This window comes from Acinonyx jubatus, chromosome D2 (genome assembly GCF_027475565.1).
Source record: "Acinonyx jubatus isolate Ajub_Pintada_27869175 chromosome D2, VMU_Ajub_asm_v1.0, whole genome shotgun sequence".
In the NCBI taxonomy this organism is placed as follows: Eukaryota; Metazoa; Chordata; class Mammalia; order Carnivora; family Felidae; genus Acinonyx; species Acinonyx jubatus.
Window position 1 is genome coordinate 51,079,783 of NC_069393.1, and position 20,430 is coordinate 51,100,212.

Below are 20,430 nucleotides of genomic sequence, written 5' to 3' on the forward strand. Positions count from 1 at the left end.
CTGTTAATTGCTAGATCCAAATATGTTATTACCATCTTCCAAAAGGAAGTATTAAAACAAATTTTTATAAAGGAACTATGGTGGACTGGATATTCTCTAAGGCTGTTACACTATGCTTTTCACAATTTCTTGGAGCTATCTTTCCCTCTCTGCTGCTCTCCAATATTGAGTACCTACTGAATAGGTTAGGCATTGTACTTGAAGCTGGTGAACAGCTGTGAATAAAAGCTAATCTCTGCTCTCTCGAAGCATACATATTAAAGAGAAAGACCAGCATTAAATAGTCAATTATAAGTGTGATGAGTCCTATAAATGGGAAGTCCAGGTTCTACTGCCTACACAAGTGGAGAAAGCAAACAGAGAGGTCTGCAGGGGAAAGTAGGTAACTTTTCAGTTTCCTACATCTTTATTACTGGGGTTGGAAGCACCCAATTCCTAGCACTTTAGACATATTCACACACACAAGGAACTTCTTCCAAAATCCAATTAATAAGTCAAGAATATTTCAGGCTTCACTTACTTAACAATGTTCAATGTCAGGACATGCAGACCAGGTTTATCACTCTATTTGTCAGGAAAAGAGGCTTTATTTAGTATTCAGAGCAAAATTAGGGTGACAAGTAATACTAGAAAAACAATTTTCCCAAAGACAAGAATGTATTTGTGCTAAACTAGTATAAAAATATACAATCACTCTTAATAGTTAAGTATTTAAAGCAAAAGTTATTACCCTTAACCTGGAGGCAAAAGGTTCTGCTCCTGACTCCCTAACATCACCCTACGCAATTCACATAGTCTCTGGAACCTCAGCTGCCCCCTCTGTAAAATGAGAAGGTCAAAACAAAACAAAACAGCAATGCCTTTAGGTCCCCTAACACATTCATAAACAGCATCCACTCAAAATAGTTTGAAACTTGAGTTGAAGTTATAACTTAAAAGTTATAGAATATTGCATATCCCTATAATTACTATTTTTCATTTTTAAATTAGCCATTTTTTATAATATATTCATCCCACAATTGTACAATGATTTTACTTCTAAATCTGTTCAGATGGAAGCCAACAGCACTAGATCTTGTCTTCTAAAAGTTCAAAATACAGGGACACCTGGGTGGCTCAGTCGGTTAAGCGTCTGACTTCGGCTTAGGTCATGATCTCATGGTTCAGGAGTTCGAGCTCCATGTCGGGCTCTGTGCTGACAGCTCAGAGCCTGGAGCCTGCTTCACGTTCTGTGTCTCCCTCTCTCTCTCTCTCTCTCTCTCTGCCCCTCCCCTGCTCTGTCTCTGTCTCTCTCTAAAATATAAGTATTAAAAAAACTTAAAAAAAAATGAAAGTTCAAAATACTCAGAGGCCATGTCTTCAATCTGAGAATCTCAAAATAATTCCTGCACCATTTTATTGCTCTGTTAAAAAATTATTTACTTATATCCACTCACGGTACACAGGAATACAATGTGCTCTTCAAACTTGGGAAAATTCCATTTGGAATTCTAGAAAACCTGGCTCTCTTCCCATTTTGGCATAAAAGCATCATGTGTTCAGCTCGCCCTCTGCCACTTCCTCTCAGCTGAGCCCTTCCCCAAGGAGCTGGCTCCCAGCACAGAAAGAAGGGAGGAGGAAGAGGAAGCCTGCAACCACACAGGAGTCTCTGCCCAACTTGAAAGTTTATAGAGAAACCCTTTCACGTTTCCTCTTTCAATTCAACAAATGCTCTAGCAGCCCAGAGTTCAAACAGAAATATAAGCAAAATCTTCCAAAACAGATTCAAGGCATTAATAAGAGGGAAAAAGTGGAAGACAGCATAAACTAAAGCTGCAAGTTTCCTGGTGTGTCAGCTATATATAAGCTGTTGAACAATTGGTGACCTCGGAGTTTCTCAAGCAGGTGAATGTCTTTGTGGTTTTTTAAGATATAAAAATTTTAAATCTTCACGGTTTGTATCTTGGAATAGACTAGTTAACAAGCTGAAAGATACTAGAAAACAAATGCCATGGAAGCTTTTTTAATTTAAATAAAATTGAAACACTGTTACATCACAAAACTATTGTCTAAAAACAAAATCATTCTCTGGCATATCTTCTCTGAATAAGACTTTGCTTCCTACTATCCAAGTGCAGCAGTAATAACACCTTATTTGTACATGTACCAAATCTCATCTAAATCTCACAAACCAATGAGGTAGTCAGAGTATCCTAACTGTCCTTTAATAGGTTTTTAAACGAGGAGAGACTTAGATTCAGAAACCTGCTCGGCTAGTTGCCATCCTTATCACATGACTCCTCCAAGACCTAAGCTCTTACTTTGTGTCCTTTGACTTGTAGGTCTGCTGCCTTAAATCCAATCAGGAAAACATGTATCTAAATATAACCAATATAATATAAACTCATGTTTTGGAACATGCAAGAAAAAAAAAACTTTAAAAGGCAACAATAAAGCTGATGTGAGCAATCACAATAGCAGCCCACCAAAGCATTATCACCTAGTCAGGCATGATGCTAAGCTTTACAAGATTTATCAATGGCCACTTCAGTGACCATTACCTCCATTTTCCAGGTGAAGAAACCAGAGGCCTAGGAGTTAAGAATGTGGCTGGACGAATGGCTTGTAAGAAATGGAACCAGATCTGCCTGGTTCTAGACGATGCTTTTCCTGGCTATGCTCTTTTACTGCTCCATCCTCCAGTTTTACACGCCTTCCAGCTGCTTAGAGGATGCCTTCTTGAAGCTGAATGATCCTACCCTTTAGCAACACTTCTTCCTGTTTCTAAGTTCATACTCATCAAGCAACTCTCCTGATACTAAACTGGTTTTCCAAGCCCATTCTCTACTTCGAAAAAGAAGAGCTGACCAGTCAAAAAAGAAAGTGGATACTCTTGGCGATGATTATTTTTTAGAGTAAATTACAAGACCAGGCATTCTGGTTTTGAACATTAAGTTGACCATAACTTTTTGATTCACCTAACTAATCATGAAAGCACCAATATCCTTTTCGGAGGATCATCATAATAGAGAAAAATCATCAAGTCAGACATTAACCCTATACAAGCCCACAACTGCTAAGCTCAACTCTATACCTAAGAATTTAACAAAACAAAACAAAAGCTACTGTTACTGTTTAAAAAAAATATCTGGCTGATAGAACTACTACATATATAGCTGGAAGCACTTGCACTAGCCTCCTTCCTTCTCCAGCAGGAAAAATAAAAATACATTATGCAAACTTCTAGTGTTTTTGGTGTTAAGGTGAAGAGAATGAAAGAATTACTACACAGAAAAAAATATATTACCAGTTTAAGTGGAAGGGACATGTTGTTTCAGAACTAATTTTATTTTGGAAATACCAGACAAGTGGCAGGTCTTACTGACAGATCAGAATTTCTTCCCCCAATCTTCCCTTCCCTCCCATACTCTATAATACTTGAGGACCTAATATTTTTTGGGAAAAGCCAAAATTTAGATGTGTCCCTTAGTTTCCTCCCCAAAGGTTAGCCGGCTAATTCTTACCAGAGTCATGGTCTTGAATAGGGAAAATCAGTAGATTCTTTGGCTTACACAAATCTTGCTAATTCTTCCAGACCCTACATGTCTACAGGTTCACTGTTTTCTAAAGTTGCTTTCCTATCCTCCACCCCGATTTTCTATCTTCTAGATGACACGAGCAGTGGCAATTCTCAGAGGAAAGGCTAACTGGAAGGCATGCACTAAGAACACCACAACACGGGAAACTGGCCCATTCAAAGCTGGGAAGTGGTACTGAGAAGTGAGAATGCTCACCATGACTCCTGTTCATGCCCATCAAGTCAGGAGAGCCTAGAACATGATGTCTTTAGAAGAAATTTGCGTCTGGTAAAGTCAAGGAAATAAAATAAGGATGGAAGTTTTTTTACTTACAATGAATGGCAGCATTATGTACAGAATCAGGAAGCACAGATTTTGTAAAGCAAAAAAGGGTAGGAAAGAAGGAACCACAACTGACTGACATTTCTTTTTTTTTTTAATTTAAGCATTGATCCAATTCTCTTTAATTTTCTTAGCCAGTCCCTTTTTGTTTGAAAATACAGTTCAACCCAGTCCCTTTCAAAAAGCACCAATAAAGTTTCAGCGATTTCAATTATTCCTATATGAAAGCTGAGGAGAAGGGAGACAGACAAGTCCCAGGACAATATCTGTTGGGCTGACAAATGGTAGGCATAAAAGGAAAGACAATATGGAGTTGTGCTTGTGTATGTGTCATATATGTATGTCACTAGATGAGCTAGGCTCAACCACACAAAAGGGAAGAAAAGCCTTATCACAGCCAATCTGTCAAAATCTGTAGGTCCCACAAGTATCTGCCTACCAAGGTTGATATTTTATTTGTTCCAAATAGCTGGAGTCCACTTTGAAAGAGTACTGACAGTAATGCAGATGTCGAGTTCTGGTTGCTTTTATGGTTTACTTTGAGGATCCTACAGGGCAGCACCCAGAGTCGTTTGAAGACAGATGCACTCTGATATCTGCCATAATGCTGCAAATATGCGTAACTCATCAACATTTGATATAGGTATTGGCAAAATGATCCTTTTGGTACTTTAAGAAAATATTACATGGGGCGCCTGAGTCACTCAGTCAGTTAAGCATCCGACTTCGGCTCAGGTCACAATCTCACAATTTGTGAGTTCAAGCCCTGTATCGAGCTCTGTGCTGACAGTGCAGAGCCTGGAGCCTGCTTTGAGTTCTGTGTCTCCCTCTCTCTCTGCCCCTCCCCTGCTCACACTCTGTCTCTATCTCAAAAAAATAAACATTAAAAAAAAAAAATTTAGGGGCACCCGGGTGGCTCCGTTGGTTAAGCATCCAACTTCAGCTCAGGTCACGATCTCACGGTTCATGAGTTCGAGCCCCGCATCTGACTCTGCGCTGACAGCCCAGAGCCTGGGGCCTGCTTCGGATTCTGTGTCTCCGTCTCTTTCTGCCCCTCCTCCCCTGCTCACACTTTCTCTCAAAAAATAAACTTAAAAAAATTAAAAAATAAATAAAATAAATACAAAAAAAATATATTACAGACTCACTGAATCTTCATTCTGAAAACAATCATTAAAGAGAACCTAATTCAGGGCTCAATTGGTTAAGCAGCCGACTCCGGCTCAGGTCATGATCTTGCGCGGTTCATGAGTTCGAGCCCTGCCTCGGGCTCTGTGCTGACAGCTCAGAGCCTGGAGCCTGCCACAGATTCTGTGTCTCCTGTCTCTCTCTCTCTGCCCCTCCCCTGCTCACGCTCTCTCTCTTTGTCAAAAATAAATTTAAAAACATTAAAAAAAAGAGAGAGAGAGAACCTAATTCAGTCCCCTTCTCCTACAGATGAGGAAATTTAGAGGCTAAAAGGTGGATTTAAGCATCATGCACATACTGGAAAGAACATAAGCAAAATTTATTTGAAAGCAGTGAATTAAAGAAAATCAAATCAAAGAGAATTAAAATCTTTCAAAAGAAAAGTGTCTTTTAGCTTCATTTTGTACACAGAACAATCATAAATTACATCCTCTTCCTCTTGCAGAAGACGACTCACACCATAGCAAATTAGGTCTTTTCTAAAATACACACTCATTCCTTCAGGCAGACACACTACCATGCTGTTCTTTCCATTTACATTCAACTCTAGATCCCATCACCTAACTGAAGTGTTTTCACAAAGTTTCACAAAATTGCTGAGGCTCAGCAAGTTAAGCATGTTTATTAATCCTCACCCCAATGAACCTACTTCTAGGGAAAAAAACAGAGGTACCATAATCTAAAGGTAAATTGACCTTTCTTTTAAAAAGTAGAAAAGAAAGGTGGGTAGTTCTAGAATTTTTACTATTCCCAAGACCCTCCAGAAGAGTGGCTATTTAAAACAAAATATGCATGCAGTGGATTGGGACCTGATCATCAAGCAATGCCAGTGGTTCTTAGCAGTGGCCCCTGGAAGGAGGCTACATGTCAGAACTAAAAGAAATGTGGAATGCATATTTTAGAGGTAACCTAAAATCTGCCCTTAGCAACTCCAATCTTAGGAAGGAAAGGGGTAATATTGTATATAACCCTAGATTTATCCAGTATGCGTCCTATGTGTATCCACAGTCAGCTTGTATATCTGGGAGGATGACAAGGAATAATCTGATGTCACTCACTTAACAGGGGGGAAAAAACCTAAGTCTTGAGGGATTCAATGGCTTTTGTGGTCCTTCTGACAACTGACAATTTCTATTTAGAGACTGTTTTGCAAAGCTACTTGGTCCACAGACACTAGAAAGGAGAACTAATATCAGCCAGACCTTTCATCCAGGATTAACTAATACAATGACTTTCTGGTTAGATTTTGATGCTCCAGAACTCAACCCAACAATTACACTGACAAACCATTTCTAACCTGCAAAGCAGCTGACCACCTATACCATGCAAATTCCACTAATGGGAGACTCCTGGTGTCCAGTTTTGAAGCACCTGTTGGCTATCTACCAAAATGAGAAAATTCTCAGTTATGTATAAATAAGTTGACCTATTCTTTCACATTCTCTACCCTACTCCCTCTTTCCCTTTGCCTGCCTTCTTTCTTCCTCTCCTCCCTCCTTCCCCCATCCCAATGGTATGCACCAGGGACAAGCAAACTTCTCTGTAAAGAGCCAGACAGTAAATAGTTCAGGCATTTTAGGCTCTGCCATTATGGCACAAAAGCAGCTATAGATAATCCATAAATGAATAAGTGTAGCTGTGTTTCAGTAAAACTATTTATAAAACCAGGCAGTGGGCCACAGTTGGCTCATAAGGCTGCAGTTCTCAACCTGTAGCCTAAATCAGAATCACCTATAGAATTTGTGAATACACAGATTTCTTGGCCCCATCCTTAAAGTGTCTGATGCAGCAAGTCTGTAGTAGGGCCTGAGATTTTGCACTTTTCTTAAGTTCCTAAATGATGTTGATGCTGCTGGTCTAGGCATCATACTTTGAGAACCACAGGTATAGAATAACAGTCTATCCTGGACTAAGTGGAAGGTTGAAATGTAATGAACAATTAGGAAAGTGGAAATTACATGCTGTAAACTTGTCTGCTAATTTTACAGAACATTTCATATGAAGACTTACTGTTAAGTGCCATAATATTATCTGTTCCTGGATGATGGAAATTTATTCCCATGCGTCCTGAAAAATAAAATAATTTTATTTTAAGCACAAAGAAAAGAATGCTTAATATAATCATTTCAAATACATAGTAAAAGACGGACATTACAAAAAGCTGTAACAGATTAATCTAGAACAATGCTTTCAAAGGCCATAGCAGTTACAATGGTTTTTAAATCAAATCATAAAACATACAAATGAAAAAAAATCTTAAAGCCAAAATCTCAATAACAAATAAATAAAAACAAAAAAGAAGCTTCCATTATAACAGTGTGAAATTTTAAAGCATTTCTTGCATTCCAATTTAAACATGCCAACTGGATTAAGCATTTTATTTAAACAACCATTCATACTGCCCTTCAAATTCAAGCAGCAAAATAATAAATTCAAAGAACTATATAAACTTGAAGCTTAGTGGGAATAAAAAGATAAAGGTTTCACAGTGGCTCAAAAATGCAACATAATTATCAGAATGGCAACCTGAAGAAAGATGGTAAAATTTATATAACAGGGATAGTGGGGAACAATGACTGGCCTAAAAATCTAGGGTTCTTATGCTTCCCCTACTACTAACTAGTTATATGACCTCAGGTAGAACGCTCATCTCCAGACCTTCATCCTTACAGTAACAGGGTTGCAAACTTCTGCCCACCCTGGCTACCTGCCTGTTTTTCTATACCTCTGAGCTAAGAATCATTTTTACATTTTAAAGAGATTAAAAAAAAATTAAAAAACAAAGAATATGCAAGAGAGACCATCTGAACCACAGACCTAAAATACTTACTCTCTGTCCCTTTACAAAGTCTGCCAACCCCTGGTCTAGAAGATAAGTCTGAATCAGATGTTTTAACTCAATAGCCTCCAGGGTTAAAAGTGGAAGATGTAAAACAGTTGGTATGTTTTTCATGAATTATTTGGGAAAAGGAGGTGGATGTATTAAAAGAATAAAGAGGGGCGCCTGGGTGGCTCAGTCGGTTAAGCGTCCAACTTCGGCTCAGGTCATGATCTCATGGTCCGTGAGTTTGAGCCCTGCGTCGGGCTCTGTGCTGACAGCTCAGAGCCTGGAGCCTGTTTCAGATTCTGTGTCTCCCTCTCTCTCTCACCCTCCCCCCGTTCATGCTCTGTCTCCCTCTGTCTCAAAAATAAATAAACGTTAAAAGAATAAAGAAACAGAGAGTCTGATATAGAAAAAAAATGTATAAAGTTTGTTTATTTGACCAAATACAAAATCGTTACTAAACGATTTAACAAAATCGTTACTAAAACCATGCTTTTGTGTAAAGCTAACATACATGAACTTGGTTCTGCAAGGCCTTCATGTCCAATTATGTGAAGGGTTGTCATGAAGTTCTCAGAAAAATGTCCACTTTATGTCATTACTACTATCCAAAAAAAACATCAACAGTAGGGGGGGTGGTCAGAGAAAGCTGGAGATATGGAGATATGATATGGTGATTGATTTTTCAACCAATACACTGTTATTATATATAATTGCAAAAGGTCAGTCATCATTTGGTGTTGACCTCTGTTATGGGGTACTGGAAGCAAACATCAGTAGCTCTTCTGGCCCAAAAGAGAAGAATCACAGTGGACAAAACAGAGCATTTGCTTCAAATAAAAAGAAAGAATCATTAATTCTCAAATTAATGTTTTGCCTAGACAAGGCCACCCTGATCTCTTAAAAGCCCTCAGGTCACAGTAATTTGTGAAAGGTCATTTCATATTAAACGGCAGGGAAAAAACAAAACTCTTGTAAGCGTAACGTTGCTACTACTGATGGGTGTGTGTCTGTGTATGTGTATATGAGAGAAAGACGGTAATTAAAAATAGAAAAATCATCAACATGGGACTATTCTAATTTTACTATGAAGCATTATAGGACTTTCAATAAAAATTACTTTTAGTTTTTATTATTTTAAACTTTATTAGGAGGAAGATATTACATCTATGTCTAATTTTATGGAGACTCTTGTTAGCATTTATATTATAGTAAAATTAGTTTTTAGAATATATTTTAATGTTTTCCAGAGAAAAATCTTCCTATTAGTACACAACCATTTTTTAAGTAATAGAATTGCCTACTTTATATTTTTATTGATTTCATAGATCTTTTCACGTTTACTAGAAGCTAAGTATTAGTAGTTTCAAAAACTACCCATTGTTCAAAGACACATTTAATAGTATCTATGTATGTAACTACTCTATGTGTCTTATTTTTTGCCAGTTCCTAAGCCATTTTAGAGTCTAAAAATTATAATCTACCCCAAGGCTACAAGTGCTATCTCCTACCACCACCTTGATCAGAACCTATAATACAAAAATTCGTCATGAGAAGACTGACTCAACAGGGAGAGTTTACATTCTGGTTTCAGTTAGCTGCATCAATATTCTCTCTATTATTTTTAGATAATCAAACCTGATTTGGATTCATTACCCCCAAATACTAATATCCATAAGAACTACATGTGATTTACTCATTGTATTCTGAGATGATACTCAAATTTAACAGTAAATAGTCACTGGAAAGTAAGCCTGAAAACCCAACAAGAGTTCAAAATCCCTGCCTAACAAAACATAAGGAAATGGCATATAGAGAGAATCTGTTCAATCTCTGACCAAGGAATATTCAGACATGGGTGTGGTTCCTAAAAAGCTAGAGGTGTTCCCTAGAATAATGAAGCGTTATCAAGAAAACCAAGCAAGCCCAAATTTACTTGATTCTCATTCAACTTCTTTTATTTCCTATGCTATGGTAAAAGAAAAAAAAAAAGCATGTGGTTTACCAATCACTACATCAAATAATAGTTTTTATATGTTTCTGGAACTACTGGTGTTCCCACACTTAGAGGGGTGCTTCTTTCTGTAGTTCTCCAGAAGTTGGGTCCTTTTTGGACCCTTTCCATGAGATCTTAGGACTCTTCAGCTTGAAAAGATGAAACCGAAAGGAAGCTCAGTAGTTTTCCAATTATTATCCTCTAGCCCACACTGATTACTTCCAATTCAATCTTTCTAAAGATGTAGAAGAAAGAAAGAAAGAAAGAGAAAAAGAAAAAAGGCGTAGGTGATGTTTTATACATGAAGGCATCAAGTATTTGCTGAAAAGCAGAAAACTTTTTGCCTTTCCTGGTATCCTCCCTAATTCTGTTGGCCTCCTTGACTTCAGTGGATCTTTGGATCAACATCATCCACAAAAGATTTTTTTTTTTTTTTCAACGTTTATTTATTTTTGGGACAGAGAGAGACAGAGCATGAACGGGGGAGGGGCAGAGAGAGGGAGACACAGAATCGGAAACAGGCTCCAGGCTCTGAGCCATCAGCCCAGAGCCTGACGCGGGGCTCGAACTCACGGACTGCGAGATCGTGACCTGGCTGAAGTCGGACGCTTAACCGACTGCGCCACCCAGGCGCCCCGATCCACAAAAGATTTTATAAGAAACTCTGTCATGTCAGACCCATCAGAACCAATGATTTAAATACAATCTAATTGCTTCCCAACTAAATGCAAATTCTTTGTAGCAAAACAACTTATGGCTTCTTTAAGCTACTTTTTTTACCTCTTCAAAAATTAATGTTTAGATTATAAAATCCAATATATTTTCATCAGCGAAAAATTAGATAATACAGAAAAATGCAAAAACTAAGATCACCAATTAAAGACAAGCTCTGCCAACATTTTGACTTATAGTCTTCCAGTTTAAGAGGTATATATGTGCAAAAGTTCTTTTCTAAAATTAGAATTATTTTTTATTTTTTTCTTAATATATTTTGCATCCTAAATTTTACAGTTATTATGAGATTTTGAAGAAGAGAGAAAATATATAGCAGCAAAAGAAAAACTGATTCCAAATTCAGATGAGGCCATTTTTTTCTTCCTTTTATCCAACAAATACTGCTGTTTAATCAGCTGTGAAAATAGAATCAAGTGTGTGACATCTGGTGATTTTTGTTAATGCAGTCTGGTGCTGCCAGCGTGACATTTTGTCACCTGTCCATGGTCTGCTATTTTTAAATTGTTCTTGTCAGCCAGCTATCTTTTAAGTATAGTGTAAAATATAAGGTTTCGAAAACTGAAAGGCATACTTGGCTTTACGGAGTTAAATGATGCTGTGGAAATCTGAGACTGTCCCACTTTCCCCACTGCACAGGGTCTGATAAATGGGGGTAAGAGGGGATAGAGGGAGAGGCTGGAGAATAGGGTTACACAGGTTTATCTAGACTGTAAAAACCACAGTCTCATAAGCTCAAGTCACATTCATATTTAAGAAGCTAGTTATAATAAATGACCTCTACTGTTATTCAAAGTTTCAGAGTCCAACCAACCCATACTTCTATATGTCCCAAATAAAAATTGAAATTTTTATGAATTTCATAATTAATTATGAAAGCCACCTCTTTACTTCTGCAATATGTTATGAGATAAGGAACAACTACTGTATCTTTCTTTAACCATCCCCGTTTGCTCTAAAAAGTCAAGTCCTTCAGAGACTTTTACATAATAGAATGTAAGTGCTGCGTTCTAGAAAAGGTTATAAGAAAAATGCATATTCCGCTGGGTTGTATTTTCCACCAATTTTCTCTATAAAATTGAAGATACATTCCTTCAGGAAAAGAATCCACAAGATGCAATAATGTTATGCAAGAATAAAATAAAATAGTGTTTTAAAGCCCTTTTAAGGAAAAATGATAAAAGTTTGGCACTAAAATATTCTAACTATGTTCCAAAGAACTGAGAAACAAAAGCCGTGAGCTTAGACCTGAGGTCAAATCCTAGTTTCTTTTCATACCAGTAGTGGATAATTTTTGGCATGTTATTCATTCCTTTGTGTCTATGTTTCCTCATTTCAGGCTCTACTCTATAAAACAGTTAACATCAGAATTTCTAGAATTTTCTTTTAAAACTCTCAGGTGATTATACTGCTATATAAGGACCACTGGGTAAATTAATGGGAGGTACTAAAAAAAAAAAAAAAAATCACTCAGCTTGTATTTACTGTCCTCCTCTTGAATAGAACCAGAACAATCACTTCTTGCTAACTCAGAATCTATGTCCCAAACAATTTCTGGACGCTGCTAACTTTTATACAAGACAAACTGATATGGGCCAGAGGTAGCACAAAAATAGAACTGGAGCACCAATGCAAGTAAGTAAAGAGACAGCATATTTCTGGAACAAACTAAATGTAATGAAGGTGCACTTTTTCTGAAACAAGGGAACCTCAACATTCCACAAAAGGGGCCAACTTTGTGAAAGGCTGTACAACACTAAATTTAAATTGTGATGAATAAAGAAAAATGCTTCCATAGTACCAAAAAGGGTGGTATTTCTTTCTTCCAAGCTTCTGTCAATTTAAATGTTTTAAAGCACTGTTATCAGGAGATAGCTATTTTTCCCCCAGATTCAGTATACATTTGAAAAGCAAACGCTTCAATATCAGTTTCTCAACTGACACCTGCTCTTTTCATTTTTCAAATTTCAGTTCCATGAATAGTGAGGAAAGAGAAAATTCAAATATATAGAAATGTTTCATCAGGCACTAGAAATGTTTCATCAGGCACTACCCCCAACCCCTGGTTTCAGCTCAGGTCCAACTGAGTCACCCAGGCACCCCTCCTTAAGTGTCTAACTCCTGGTGTCAGCTCAGGTCACAGTCTCACGGTTTCATGAGTTTGAGCCCTGCTTTGGGCTCTGAGCCAGCAGCATGGAGTCTACTTGGGGTTCTCCTTCCCTCTCTCTCTGCATCTTTCCCACTTGCACTCTCTCTCTCAAGTAAATAAAAATAAACTTTTAAAAAATGAACAATAGGAAAAGTCATATATAATATGGGAAGAGACAACAAGTAATTATTACAGTGTTACTCTGTTATAACCAAGGACTGTTTGAGATCTTTAAGAAGCCAAAAAAAAAAAATTGTCTAATTTTTATTTTAACAAGAGTGCTGTGGTCTGATCAACACTACTAAACATATTTCTCAGGCGCTGTGAAGAAAGCTCAATTTGACTTTCCCTCTACATTACTTGACATTCTTATCATGGGGGAAGAAGTAGGGACCTTTTAAATTTTCCTACAAACATCTTCAAGGCTGACCTAGAAGTATAAATGTGACTGAAAAGCTGTTAAAGCTCTTTACTAAAACACAAGTCTTATTACTTCCTGAACTTCCCATGCTATCATTTCTCCCACTAACCCTTTTCCCCCACCGAAATCAACAGAACAGTTGAGTAAGGGGATTTCTTATTGCATACATTTCTAAGATGAAATATCACTGTGAATATAGTTCATCAGGTTCACTTTATTTTTTTTTTTTAATGTTTATTTATTTTTGAGAGAGAGAGAGAGAGTGCGCAAGTGGGGAAGGGCAGGCAGAGAGGGAGACACAGAATCCAAAACAGGCTCCAGGCTCTGAGCTGTCAGCACAGAGCCCAACGCAGGGCTGGAACTCATGAACCATGAGATCATGACCTGAGCCAAAGTCGGATGCTTAACCGACTGTTGCCACCCAGGTGCTCCTCATCAGGTTCACTTTAAATACATCATGAAGTACTTTATTTTTCATGAATGTGATATCCTGTTTTATTATATTTTGCTCACATTATTTAGATACACAATTTTGGAAAGCCAACACAACTTAAGAGAATTATTTTTCTTTCTCCTTTAGGTGGTTTTTGATAATGACAAAATGTTTATCCTTCAATAATTACTATGGCAAATTATCTGTGTATGGCAAATACAAAATTTCGACAACTTGCACTTAAAAGCTTTTAACATAGAGCTGCAGTCTAGCTAGAAGGAAGTAAATATTGTAGGAATATAAGGTTTAATTCATTATCTAGGCTAGGCAGTAGGCACACCACTACCACTGCCAGCAAAAAAAAAAATCATAGTTTCTAGTGTCAAGAACTTTATCTGACCTTCATAGCCACTCCATGAAGTAGGTACTTTATTTCAATGATGAGGAAACTAAGGCTTTGAAGAGGCTAACTAATTTATCTAAATCAATAGCCAACTAGAGGCAGAGCCAGGATTCAAATCCAGGTTTGAATGACTACAAAGTCAGAAAGGCTGAGTTGAAATTTAATCTCCTACAAAGAGAATATAAAATGCCTCGAAGAATGTTAATAAAAATAATAATCTTTACTATCTCTAGGTAGTAAGTCTCAGATTATTTTTCACTTTCCTTTTTGTCTTTTTATGTACTATCTGAATTTCCTCTAATGAGTAAGGAAGTATTTTTTTCCCCTGGAAGAAAACTGAGCTCCAGCAAATAAACCAAAACAAGCATACAAAAAAACCTAAATATGATTCTGTAACTTGAGTTTTGAGACCCTCAAAAAAGTGTTCCCACGTTCAAGTGGGAGAAGAATATATTAAAGGTAGGAGGAAAAACAGGATGGAATAGAGGGAAGTGTTTCTGGACAGACTCATAGAGAAGCCATATGGTAAGTCCCCTAGCCTACTACCTTTCTCTTAAAGTTCCATTCACCTACATGTTTACATCTTTTGACCCAGAGATCTTCTCTATGCATTTACCTTAAAGAAAAACTAGGTGCAAGAACTCATTCATGGCAGCATTACCTATTACGGAGAAAAAGCTGGAAACAACCTAAGTGTTCAAAGTGAAGGCCTATTAATAAATTATAAAAACCAGATAAAAATAGGGATACAGAAAATATCCAAAAATATGGATGCAGAAAAATAAGGATACACTATCACAATGTTTACTTTTTTCAGTTACATTTTTATTATAATTTTCTCCATTTTTAAAGTCAAAAATTATTTAAAATCTTTCCTTTAAAATGCCAGCATCATAATTATGTTATTAGAAGTAATAAGAATCAAATACACGGTGCCATAAATTAGGTCTAAAAGTCTCCCGGCTGGAAAAGGGAAGCAGGAAGCCTCAACACGCTAACCAGAGGACAATGACATGGTGAAGTCATTGACCATGGGAAGCAGTCCATTCACAGGAAATCAAGGTGGGTGGTATAATGAACAGAAAAGTTGCAAGCATATTGAAGCTATAAAAAAGTACATATTATGAGCCTTCCAACTTATTAGGACATATTATAAGTACAAAACAGAAGACTTTCACAGATGAAACCTCATATTTCCAAGTGTGGCAGAGAAATATATGTAGAGGGAACTGGATATGCATTAAAAAAGGGGCGCCTGGGTGGCTCAGTCGGTTGGGCGTCCGACTTAAACTCAGGTCATGATCTCACAGCTTGTGAGTTCGAGCCCCACATCAGGTTCTGCGCTGACAGCTCAGAGCCTGGAGCCTGCTTTGGATTCTGTGTCTCCCTCTCTCTCTGCTCCTCCCCCATTCATGCTCTGTCTCTCTCCAAAATAAACAAATGTCAAAAAAAAAAAAAAAAAGTTTTTTTTAAAGGGGCCACCAAAACTGGAATAAATATACATTATCCTGTAGCGAAGGACCTTCCTTACACTTTGCCAGTGCTGCTCTCAACAGCGCAGGATAGCTCCGATGTAAACAACATTCACAAAATTCTGGAAAATTATTTTACAGACTATATTGTAAGATCCTTTCATAATCTTTTATTGCTGGAAGAATTCAGACCAAGATAAAACAGGTATGCATAAAGAACAAGGGCTGAATATTTTAGAATAATTAGGAGAAGCTTATAGCTGTTCATGGTAGAGAAGGAAGACAAATGTAGCCTTAGAAGACACTAAAAACACAAAATAGTCTGTGAATATCATTAGGGGTTTTTTTTAACACCATTCTCACTTCTAAGTGAAACAGGCTTTAAATTACCATATACCTAATCTTTCAACTGAGGAAAGACGTGGTAACAGTGACTAAATATAACAATGAATAAATGAGAGGGTTTTTTTTTTTCTACTTCTGAAGTAGAATATAGCTTTTAAAATACAGCTTTTCTCAAAATGCTTTGTTTTCTTCATAGCCTGTTAACTACCTTCTTTTCACTGGAAATTGAGGAAAGCAGCAGAAAATCATGAGTATGACAAGAAAATGATGAAATGGATTTCTGAGGTGGCTTGAGGAAATGATGATCAGGTGGCCATAGTCAGTCACACCCTATATAAAAAAGCCTGGAGAGAACCAGAGGAGATCAAATTCTTCACAGCTCCGGAGAACATAAGGGTTCTTAAAAGATGGGCATCCTTGTAGCCAACTCTTACCAGTTTTCAGATATTTTGGGTCTAAATCCAAGTGTAGTGGATATTTCCACAGGAAATTTCCATTACAGTATTTTAAAATATCACAGGGCCCCTAAAAAGCCCTATAGCACATAAAAAGAACTATCTGTAATTATGAATGTGACATCAACTGCTAACCTGAATTTACAGGGGCTCTAAAAATAGGAAGTCCTAATATGGCTGACCTTGGGACTTTCTGCCTTATATTTAACCCAAAACATTTACACACTTTAAGACATTTTCCTTCTGTTTTAGTCTTAAGACTGTGCAAAGAATCACTGGCTGGCTCTTAAGTCTGTGTCATGATCCTTGCTACACTAGGAAAGTGATTATATTTTAACAAAATGGAACTCTTTCCTATGAAGTTTTCTGAAGTAGTCTTTGGAGACTGATTTACTAAGTTTCATATTTCCTTGCAGTATACTTTGACTTAAATGAATTATCCAGGTTCAGCTAAAGGATTCCAAATGCACAAAGTCCAGAAAACTTGCCTTCTGGTCTCATGCTACCCAACACATGCTTCTGCCAGACATTATGATTAAAGCAGTCAACCTTGATTATTGTAGGTAGCTGAACCCAGCTTAAAAAAACAAACAAAACAAAAAACAAAAAACAAAAAAACTTTAAACACATTCCACAGTGCTTTACAGAAGCAAACAAAAACAAACGGGAAAAAAAACCACAATTATTAAAAAGCTGATTTGTGTTTAAAACACCAAGCAAGGAATGGACATATGAATATTCCTAACCTGCAAAATGATTCCTCCACATTATATCAGCGAAACTCATTGGTGGGCCACTGGGAGGGTAGTGTTTACCTTTCAGAGGCTCATGATCAGTCCTTATCATATCCATTAAGGAGTTCTCCAGCGAGTGCAAGTTAAAAGTGTCATAGGGCCTACTCCGGTCCTAAAAATAAAAACACAGAACAAGACAATAAATAAAATTAATACTACATCATTTCCTTCTTGCCATGGATTAATAACATGAATAAAAGTTCCAGATCTAATAACACACATTCTTTTCATTAAGAATGATGATTTGGCATTCCTCAGCACTGTGTAAGTTTAACACAAGTTTCTGTAATTGCATTCTTTCTTCCCCATATTCTTTAATGTATATGTCCCACTACTTCAGACTTTCTCTCAAATGAACTAAAAGAGTAAATTCCAAACAAAGAGCCCAGTGAATTGGCTTTGCCCTCGGCCCTTCACTTCGGTCTCCACTGTCAAACAGACATTCTATTCAAATGAATACAGAATTTTTTTATCTAGAGTAAGTCCATAATTAAAAACTTTTAGTCTACAAACAGAATCGCTTTTCTGAAAATTCAAAAGGTGGCTGTAGTTTTGATGTAATTTTATTGGGTATCTTTAATAATTACTACTGATAAGTTCTATACATTGGATACACTCTCTAAAATTTAAAATGTGTCCAAAGTACTACTAAAATTACCTTTTAAAATGCACTCACCTGAAAAAAACTTTAACTCTAGGTAGTGTTTTCATGATACTAGAGTCAAAAACATTTTGAAAACAGAGAGCTAACACTAACTGAAGAAAAAATCATTGTTCCACCACATTTCAATCAAGCCCATGGGAGACCATCATATACAAATTATTTTTTAGTAGTCTGAGCTAAAAGGAAGCGCAACTCATAGCCTAACTTAACATTATAGATTTAACTGGCTTTTAAGAAAAGCAAAACAAACACATACTTCAACAACCACACCAAATCAAACTATTGCAATGACAGATTATTTTCAGGGTCCTGAACAGCTGATCCAGCATGCACATGATCATTTATCGTCTCCAATGAACAGAATAAATGAATGTCAGGTAAAAACCTCAACTTCAATGACCATTTTCTAGCTTAAGTGTTAACTCTTGAGAAGCTGTTTTTCTTCTGGCTTCTGGAAAGCATAGCAGTGTATCTATCTACTTAGGGAGGCAGAAAGGAAAGTGGCATTTCCTCAGCACTGAGCATAAAGGAAAAATCAGAGGGGTATTAAATGAATGCGGTATGTATATATGCAGGTGCTAAGAAAAGCCCTGAACTGAGAACTAGGAGGCAAGAGTACTAGAATAACTACTATCAACTGGGGACTTTGGGGTACATCATGATCTACCTCTCCAGTCTGTGCCTGAAATTCCTTCCTTTATACAAATGTGAAGACTGAACTTAGAGTATGTCTAATATCTCTTATAACACTATGTATATATTTTTAACTCAGAGATGAGGAGTAGGGGTGGAGGGTACAGATGTTTTCAAATGCCAGAGACAGAAATTCCATTTTTACAAACCTTTTTTTCCCCCCAAATGGAACCACCTTGCTCATTTTATTTTAGAGAGAGAATGCGTAAGCAGGAGAGAGAGGCAGAGAGAGAGAGAGAGAGAGAGAGAGAGAGAGAGAATATCCCATGCTCAGTGCAGAGCCCAACACAGGGCCCCATTCCACGACCCTGGGATCATGACCTGAACTGAAATCAAGAGTCGGACACTCAACCAACTGAGCCACCCAGGCGCCCCATTTTTGCAATCCTTTAATGCACAAGTCAAGGGCCAAGTCCTGTACTAGGCCCTGGTGACTCAGAGGTGAATGCTGCAACCTAGTCCCTATGTGCAAGTAACTAGTAGAAAGAGAGAGACACAACCCATTAAAATTAGAGAATTACAGGTGTTTTGACAGGAGAATGTGTACAGTACAACGGACACTAAGTCAAATCTATTTCTTAAAGAACATGAATGTGTGTATTGTAATTTTTTTTTTTAATCACATTCTGTAAAGTCCTAGGTGTTCTGAATCTAGACCTGCCATCTGATCAGGTATGAGGCTTGTCTTAGTTATCCTTAACGGTCTTCAGTATTCTCATTGGTAAAATGGGATCTTACCTGTGAGGATTAGGTTGAATTTACATATTTATTTTTCTCACACTGTGTTTGCTGAAAGACAAGCACTCAACTTTTCTTAGTTTACTGCCACTGCCCCCTCCCCCTTGCTACCTTCACCTCATTTTTTTCTTTTTAACACTCATCAACTGTCTACTGTTGGATAAGAAAGAGACGTGGAATATTTTCTTTGGCTCTCCATTTTGCTCTTTATATAATTCAAGAAGGTCTTGTCTTTTACCTTTAAGGTCTTCCTGCAGATCATTTGTTTTCCTCTGGGTTCAAGTTATCAGTGGAAACTCCAATTACTTAGGGAGTAAAGCTGAATTTCCAGAAATGCAGGCTTATCTGTCTCCATAAGAGGTACCATATTCTTTGTCCAGAGAAAAAGCCACAGGTGAAAAAAAGAAGTGTGCTGATGAGAAGCCAAAATGACAACCTATTTCTGGCACTGACAATCCTGGAATGGAGGTCCGGGAGCCTTCTAACATATTTTCAGGGTCCTGAAACTTCTAACTAGAGTCCTGCAGACATGGGGCTGTTTCAAAAAAGGCTGATAAGCGGGGCACCTGGGTGGCTCAGTCCGTTAAACGGTCGACTTTGGCTCGGGTCATGATCTCACAGTTCGTGAGTTCGAGCCCCACATCGGGCTCTATGCTGACAGCCTGGAACCTGCTTCAGATTCTGTGTGTGTGTCTCTCTCTCTGCCCTTCCCGCACTCTTGCTCGCTCTCTCTCTCTCTCAAAAATAAACATTAAAGGGGCGCCTGGGTGGCTCAGTCAGTTAAGCATCCAACTTCGGCTCAGGTCATGATCTCACAGTTTGTGAGTTCGAGCCCCGCGTCGGGCTCTGTGCTGACAGCTCAGAGCCTGGAGCCTGCTTCGGATTCTGTGTCTCCCTCTCTCTCTGTCCCTTCCCTGCTCATGCTCTGTCTCTCTCTGTCTCAAAAATAAATAAACATTAAAAATAAAATAAACATTAAAAAAAAATTTTTTTTAAAGGCTGATAACATGAAGGGACTATTAAAAATGACTGTTTGAAGGCATTCAAGAATTTTTCCAGCCAGGACAGTTTATTTTTTTCATTTAACTCTTGATATAACCCGTCAAGATAGATAACAACATACACATTTTACACATGAGGAAGGTGAGCTTCAGAGAAGATTCCAGCCTAGATCTGACCTCAAAGCCAATACCTACATCTGTCAGAAGAACTTGATCTAATCCA

General features: G+C 37.6%; 1 protein-coding gene across 12 annotated transcripts in view; it reads right to left on the reverse strand.

Annotated features, from left to right (window-relative positions):
• CPEB3 (cytoplasmic polyadenylation element binding protein 3) overlaps positions 1-20,430 on the reverse strand; it is a 191,917-nt gene that overhangs the window by 104,494 nt on the left and 66,993 nt on the right. For 10 of the 12 annotated variants that reach the window (XM_053207281.1, XM_027062622.2, XM_027062626.2 and 7 more), the window contains 2 exons: positions 17,064-17,223; positions 7,098-7,154 (listed from right to left, as the gene is read on the reverse strand). In XM_053207281.1, coding sequence (XP_053063256.1) covers positions 7,098-7,154; positions 17,064-17,223 — 217 coding nt within the window. The remainder of the gene's footprint in view (positions 1-7,097; positions 7,155-17,063; positions 17,224-20,430) is intronic. The other 2 variants (XM_027062621.2, XM_027062620.2) reach the window with 1 other exon arrangement.